The sequence below is a fragment of the Octopus bimaculoides genome, chromosome 3, assembly GCF_001194135.2.
Source record: "Octopus bimaculoides isolate UCB-OBI-ISO-001 chromosome 3, ASM119413v2, whole genome shotgun sequence".
Classification (NCBI taxonomy): Eukaryota; Metazoa; Mollusca; class Cephalopoda; order Octopoda; family Octopodidae; genus Octopus; species Octopus bimaculoides.
In genome coordinates, this window is record NC_068983.1 from 46,037,957 (window position 1) to 46,046,235 (window position 8,279).

The window sequence follows — 8,279 nt, forward strand, 5'->3', positions numbered from 1 at the left end:
TATGTATGTATGTATGTATGTATGTATGTATATATATATATATATATATATATATATATATGTGTGTGTGTGTGTGTGTGTGTGTATGTATGTATGTATGTATGTATGTATATACACACATGCACATGTGTATGTAGGTGAGTTTGAATACCCCTATGTATAAATGTATTTGCGTATGAATGCATATTTGTACATATGTGGGTATAAAGGAAATGCTATTTCGGACACGCCCGATTATACGCATGTATTTTAAGATGTATCATAGATAAATTTAGAGAAAAATAAACACAAAAAGAGAAAGAGACATATAAATCAATTGATAGACAGATTCCGAGTAAAAGGGATATTTTGTTTCGTCATTACATGAAATATATTCAATTACATAAACTATTAACTGATCCAAATGCTGGTATTGTATATATAAATAATATCCGGTTTGAAACTGAGAAATGTCGGTGAAGTAACACATGAATAATTGTTTGTTAAATCCAGAAAAATTTATGTGGATGATGCAAAGACAATAAAAAGAATTATATAAAGCTGTGATTCAGTAAAAAAAAATATAATCATAATATAATCATTAGTTTGTGATAAAAAGTAGAAGTATATTCATAAGTGTATAAACATAGAGAGGGATTTTATGCAGACAATTTAACACATGGTTTATTCCTTTACTTTTTTTTAAAATTTATTTCAGTCATTGGATAGCGGCCATGCTGGGGCACCGTATCAAACAAATTGACCGCTGTACTTATTTTTAAAAGTCTCGTACTTATTCTATCTCTTTTGAACAAACTGCTGAATTATAGGGATGTAAACAAACGAACCCCTTGTTACCAAGTGGTTGGAGGGGAACAAACACAATCACAAAGACACACACACTCACATACATTTACACACGCGTCTGCGCGCGCGCTTGCACATAGTTTCTGTCTACCAAATTCACCCCCAAGCCACAGATAGACCCGGGGCTATAATAGGAGACACTTGTCCAAAGTGTCACGCAGTGAGACTGAATATGAAACCACGAGGCTACACAGCGAGCTTGCACCTAATCAAATGATTGTGATTTGAAAAATCTGTAGGAATGTAGTAATAATTGTATAGAGATTAATCTTATCTGTGAAACCTTTAGCACTCAGATTATTCATTTCTACTCTAGGCACAAGGCCAGAAATTTTGGGGCAGAGGCAGTCGATCAGCTCGATCCCAGTACGTAACTGGTACTTAATTTATCGACCCAGAAAGGATGAAAGGCAAAGTCGATCTCGGCGGAATTTTAACTCAGAACATAAAGACACACGAAATACCGCTGAGCATTTCGCTCGGCGGGCTAACGTTTCTTGTTTCTTTACTGTCCACAAGGGGCTAAACATAGAGGGGACAAAAAAGGACAAACAAAGGGATTAAGTCGATTGCATCGACGCCAGTGCGTAACTGGTACTCAATTTATCGACCCAAAAGGATGAAAGGCAAAGTCGATCTCGGCGAAATTTGAACTCAGAACATAAAGACGCGCGAAATACCGCTATGCATTTCGCCTGGCGTGCTAAAGTTTCTGCCAGCTCGCTGCCTTAGCAAGCATTCAGATTATTCTGTCAAATGTGATACATGTTTATTTATATTCTTTTGAGTTCATCATGGATTATCCCATTGCTTCAAGATTCTGATGATGCGATTGCTTATTTCAAGAATGATATTCTCAGATAGGTGTGAAACGTTGGATCTGATTTAGTTTTAACATAAGGGTGGTAGAACATTCGGGCCACATATGACCGGTATAAATGGTAAAATGTTAAACAAACATCAATTTTGCATATATACAAATACGTGTGCATGTGTGTGTGTGTGTGTGTGTGCGTGCGTGCGTGCGTGTGTTTCCTTGTGTTTGTGTTTGTCCCCACATGCTTCACAACCAGTATTGGTTTATTTACTTGCCTGTAACATAGCGGTTAGACATAAGTACCAGGCTGAAAAATTAAATACTGGAGTTTATTTATTTGACAAGGCAGTGCACCAGCTTGGCCTCAGTCTAATGACGCAAAATAAAAACAAACATCAATTTAACGCTTTGCATATATATATATACGTATAAATATGTGTGTGTGTGTGTATGTAAGTATACACACGCACACATAAGTACGTATATCTGTATGTTTGTATTTGTCCCCCTACAACCACTTAACAACTGGTATTGATTCTTTTGTGTCCCCATAGTTTTGCGATACATCGTAAAGTAAATACCACCATGACCGATATCCAAACTACAGTGGAAAAGGCTAGTCTCTGGATTTGGTTAAAAAGAGACGATGAGCGATGGCTAGATAATTATTGAGCTTTATTTGATAACCAGCTGATCTAGCAAGCGGGGCCTCATATCAGTGAGGGGAGCCGGTGCGCATTGATGCTGTCGAGAGGTAGGCCCCGAAACGACGCGCATTCTCTCCTGGTGACCCCAGACACTTGCTAGCTTCCGGTATGCGTAAGTTGTTTGCAAAACAGCTAACAAAAAAAAAAAAAGATCCCAGAGAATAAGTACCACACTTAAAAACTACGTACTGGGGTCGATTCGTTCGATCAAAGCTTTCATGGTGGTGTCCAGGCATGGCTACATCCAATGACCAAAACAAATGAAAAATAACGATATACATAAACCTTATTTTTATAATGATTTCCAGCTTTTGAGATCAGCTGCCCATATTTTACAAATAAAGGCTGCTGATTTCTAGAGAATGGAAATAATTCTTTGCACCGATGTCGGTAGATTTATGATGTTTATTTTATTTTTAGATATCTTCTCTATATATAGGCCAGTCTAGCTTTAACGTTTTTTCGTCGTTCTGGTGCCTTTAACGGAATTGCAATTTTGCGACCTTCTAAACCACAAAGACATTTCTACACACATTAACATGTTGCAAAACATTTTCTCTCGTTATCTGTTCATTAACATTCAACTCTCATTTTAACGGACTCATAATCCTAACAATGTGATAGGAGAAAAAGACTATAAACGCTTTAAAGATCGTTATTCAATTTTGCTGTCTTCAATCCGTTTTCGTGCCTACCATCACCTATGGTCATGAGTATTGGATACTGACCGAAAGAGAATGACCGCGAATACAAGCAGCGAAACTTAAGGTCTTCCAAGTGGTAGCTGGAGTAAAAGTGACTCGACTGTTTGCGAGGCTCGGAGATCAAGGAATCTCTCCAAGTCGAGCCTCTACTTCTCCGCATTGAGAGGTACAGCTCCAGTACTGAGGACAAGGGATTAAAATGTCACAGGAAAGAATCCCAAGATTGAGTCTTCAAACTGAGTCAACCAGCAGCAAACCTAGGAGTAGACCAGAAAAACGTGGTGGTTGGATAATATCCATAGTTTTAGTTGCTCACACTTGGAAATCCAGTCGGAAAGTGTAGTAACGGTTACTCCAGATAGGACTCAATGCAAGAGACACCTGGTTGTCTACGCGACGACCCTCTCTTTGAGCAGAAAGGGTCATAGGCGGGGATGGATGGATGGATGGGTGGATGTTTGGATGGAAGGATGGACGGATGGATGGATGGAACTTTTGAAAATTATGTATCAATTTTTTTAAAATTGCAATCAGCATTATTTATATTCAACATTATTTTTTTCTGTATTCAAGCCCAATTTTGTCCCAACAACCAAGAATACAAGACCAAAGTGTTAACTTGTCAACCATCTTGTACTGATAAATCACCTAACTGCAATACTTACACCGAAGGCTGTGTGTGCAAACCTGGATTTATTCTCAGTGGAGAAGAGTGTATTCCCGAATCAGAGTGTGGTTGTTTGAAGGCAAATTTCTATATGACTGTAAGATGAATATATTTTATTTTAATAATATTTCCTCAGTATATAGTAAGAAGTGTAGTTTCAGATAAGATATATTTTTAGATTTATGAATATAAAGTAGGATTTTAATTTCATGTCAGAACATTTCTTAAGTGAGAGTGTATATCGAGGAATTTTATCCTAAAATGAAATCAAAATGTATAGATTCTCAATTTCTATTGATATTTGTATTGACTTTGTGAAAATTCTCATATTATTAAGTTTAAAATTGTGTCAAAGTAAAAGATATATTTCCATATAATGAGAGTCGATAAAAATTTAGCTGGTTGGTTGGTTGGTTGGCTGGTTGGTTCAATGTATGTAGGTATAATTTTTATTTGAGTACTATTTAAGTTCTTGAGAGTTCGAGCCGGTCGCTAACAGAGCGATAAGACTTTTTGAGTTTAGAAAGGTCCTGGTGTTTGTAAATAAGTGGTTGAGTTGATGTATTGGTTGAGCTGTCAATCCATACACTCAAATGTGGACATCTATTTACATAAGAATCGCACATGGAGAATTTTTGGAATATCTTACAAATCTTCATTGTGCCGCTAAGAGATGGATTTGGAGATTCTGCCTCAGTTTCTTTTGCTCTGTACGTATGCACGTACTTATGTATGTACGTATGCATATGTATATGTATGTATGTATGTATGTATGTATGTATCATTTTTCTTTGAGGTTTATATAAGTTTTTCTCGAGAGAGTTGAAGCCGATCGCTAACAGAATAATAAGACGGGTTTTAGCTAAGAGAGTTCCAGGTGTTTGGAGTTGGTGTGTTGGTTGAACTACCGACACAGACACTCAAGTGTGCGGATCTATTCACATAAGAATCTCAGATGAAGAATTTTTGGAATGTCTTATAAATCTTCACTGTGCCACTTATAGATTAGATTTGGGGAATCCGCGTCAGTTTCTTTTGCACTGTATGTATGCATATCATTATATCGTTATTTCAAGATTTCTTGCCAATAGAGAAAGAACCGGTTTCTAGCCTAAATTCAAGGTACCTTCATTGGAATTTCAACATCAACAACAGGGTCTTTTTGTTTATATGTATGTATGTATGTATGTATGTACAGGCTTGTGTGTTTTATGCATGTATTCTCATGCATATAGTTACATATATAGACATGCTCATATATGTTTAAATGATAAACTTCTGCAAACTTTTATAGATTTTTACGCTTCCAGTGATGGATTGGTTCTGTAGTCTTCGAATTAGCTTTCTCCATTCTGGTTTTGAGAAGCCTAATTTCTCAAGATTGGTATTTAGGCAGTCTGTTACATATCCCAGGTCCCCAATAATTACCGGTGTAAACCTGAACTTGTAATCTGGATAGAGTAACTGCAGATAGAGTAACTGCAGAAATACCACAGTCTGTTAGCCTCCATTCCCACATGCGTAATCTTACACTAGTCATCATGTCTTACGTTATCTAATGCCTCTTATTTCTTATTTCTTTACTGCCCACAAGGGGCTACACACAGAGGGGACAAACAAGGACAGACAAACGGATTAAGTCGATTATATCGACCCCAGTGCCTAACTGGTACTTAATTTATCGACCCCGAAAGGATGAAAGGCAAAGTCGACCTCGGCGGAATTTGAACTCAGAACGCAGTGGCAGACGAAATACCGCTAAGCATTTCGCCCGGCATGCTAACGTGTCTGCCAGCTCGTCGCCTCTTACTTCTAATGCCTCTTACTTACTAATGCCCCTTACTTCTAAGAAACATACGGGATGGTACTGAAAAGTTCCTGGCTTTGGGTAAAAAAAAAACTGCAGGAGGATCAGTTAATCATAATTCTATCCAACATGTTCCCCTCTCAGATTCACGCACTTATTGCAGCGGTCCTTCGGTTTTTCTAATCCTTGCAAAAGAACTCGGAAAGTTGGGCCTCCAGCCAGGCCTTTCACGATACCCTTACAGTCAAGAACAGCTCAGCACCCCGTTCGTATATAGCTTTGCTTGCTTCCGCGCTCTATGCATTATTTTCATTAACGTTGTAACATTATTCAAAGTTTTTATATAAATGTGTGTGACTCTGCGCGCGTGTGTGTGTGTGTGTGTATTTATGTATGTATATCATAATTTTACTATTTTCTTCTAGCTGGACGAAGAGATCTATTCGCATGATTGTCTTACAAAGACTGTATGTCACCAAGGAGGTGCAATGAAAAGTATTCAAATACCTGGTTGTTCTTTAAATAAACATTGTTCTTTGAAAGATGGTGAATATGGTTGCATATGCAGCAAAGACTATACACTGTACAAAGGAAAGTGTGAAAAGCTAGGTAAGTTCATAAATACAGAATGACAAAAAGAGCAAAATATTCTTTTGAAATATTCCTTTCTACTGTAGGCACAAGGCCCAAAATTTTTGGGGAGGGGGCCAGTCGATTAGATCGACCCCAGTCCGCAACTGGTACTTAATTTATCGACACCGAAAGGAGGAAAGGCAAAGTCGACCTCGGCGGAATTTGAACTCAGAACGTAAAGACTGGCGAGATACCGATAAGTATTTTGCCGCCGTGCTAACGATTCTGCCAGCTCGCCGTCTTAAAATGAGCAAAATATTACATATACTCACACGTACTAATGCATACACTCTTACGTACATGTACGAATGTGTGTGTGTGAACGTATACATATAATTATATATGAGTGTACGTGTATGTGTGTACATATCTATGTATATATGTAAACAAAACAAGGATAGGTAAGAGGCGAGAAGGTCAGCTTTGCTTTTCATTTTCTGGAGTGTCGATACAATAAACTACCAACCAAGTACTGAGGTCGATGAATTCAACAACCAGCCTGTCTTTCAAACATCTTGGTGTTACGCTTAATTAGAATTAATATTATGATTAATTACATTAATTTTAGAACAAATAGATTTTCAAAATCAGTAGAACACCGGTATCGGTGCAAAACGAAAAAATGTTTCGCAGTAGGTAGCGAGCTGGACAAAATGCTTAGCGGCATTTCTTCCAACTCTTTACGTTCTGAGTTCAAATTCCGCCGAGGTCGACTTTCGGAACGATGAAATAAGTACCAGTTGAGCACCGAGGCCAATGTAATCAGCTTTCCCTCCGCCTCTGAAAATTGCTGGACTTGTGTCAAAATTAGAAAGAAAAAGTAGTCGGTTATGTCTCTTTGCATTTTAAATTTTAATTCCATTGGAATAGAGTGAGATTAATAAATTAAGTACCGCTCAAATACTCGTCTATTTCTCGCTCCAGTTCCCAAACTTGTGGGTTCGTAACTAATTTCCAAATAATCAACTATTTCTTTTTCAGGACTGGGTAAATTTATTCGAGTCCAATTAGCATGGTTAAATAGGGATTCCTATTACTCGTATTCCACTTCACATCCTAACTTGTGTCTTCAGACATGTCTCCAGCATGATCGATGTAAGTCCGCTAACTACGATAACGAGAAAGAAATATGTGAACTCTTCCGAACAACTGCAGCAGAAAAACCTTTAAATCGTACTGATTGTCCAGCAAAAGATTATTATCAACTTAAAGGTAAAAAAACACAGGCATTTTCTTTTTGACTGTATATTTTATACAACAATATTATTGGGGTTGTCAATAAATTCGTTTGTTTTTGTTTCCACTAAGCACTTCATCATTATATGCGTGAAAGCGGTAAAATTTATTCATATTTCAAAAGCGTTAAACAAAAGTTATAAAGGAAGAATTGAGTTACAAAGAAATTCATAAAACGTTGTGGAAAACTACGGAGTAACAGCGCGTTCAGCAGCGATGTGTATACGTAAATACAAACTTGAGTTTGAGCTATAACACATAAAGCACGACGGGCCACGATTGTGGCCTTCAGGCACAGGTTAAAAGGCCACGATCGTGGCCCAGATAGATACATTTAATTTAAGGGCGTTTGTTGAGGTCTAATGTCACTCAAACGCTCCGATAATCCCCAGAATGCAAGAGGACTAATAGTTCAACTAATGTCTTTTCAGATGATGTAAAACTTACCACCGTTATATACTAAGAAGATATCTTAACCATTTTTTGTTTTTTATGTGTGCATGGTAGTTTCATATTCATAAAATGTGCTCAGCAGTCCATGCTATGTAAGTGCAAATTACAGCGTTTTATGCGTTATTCGAAAGCCTTTCACTGTATTTTGCCATGGAGAAAATTTCTCGCTTTAGAGCAGTGTTTCCTAACCATTTTTCCCCTATGGACCCCTTTGATTTCTGTTTGACTCTGCTGGACCGCCACAGCCATTTCATATATATATAAATTTGAAAACTCTACAAGACTAGGTGAAAGCGCTAATTTATAAAACATGACATATGAATAAAAATCTGTAAATATACAATCATCCAGACATCTGAGTACCTGATTATTATTTTTTCTAATATATATATATATATATATATATATA

At 37.2% G+C, this 8,279-nt stretch overlaps 1 protein-coding gene across 1 annotated transcript in view; it reads left to right on the forward strand.

The window, feature by feature from the left end:
• The window catches only part of LOC106872296 (zonadhesin), a 79,108-nt gene that overhangs the window by 65,103 nt on the left and 5,726 nt on the right, over positions 1–8,279 (forward strand). The window contains exons 38-40 of the mRNA XM_014919235.2: positions 3,648–3,838; positions 5,974–6,157; positions 7,163–7,393. Coding sequence (XP_014774721.2) covers positions 3,648–3,838; positions 5,974–6,157; positions 7,163–7,393 — 606 coding nt within the window. The remainder of the gene's footprint in view (positions 1–3,647; positions 3,839–5,973; positions 6,158–7,162; positions 7,394–8,279) is intronic.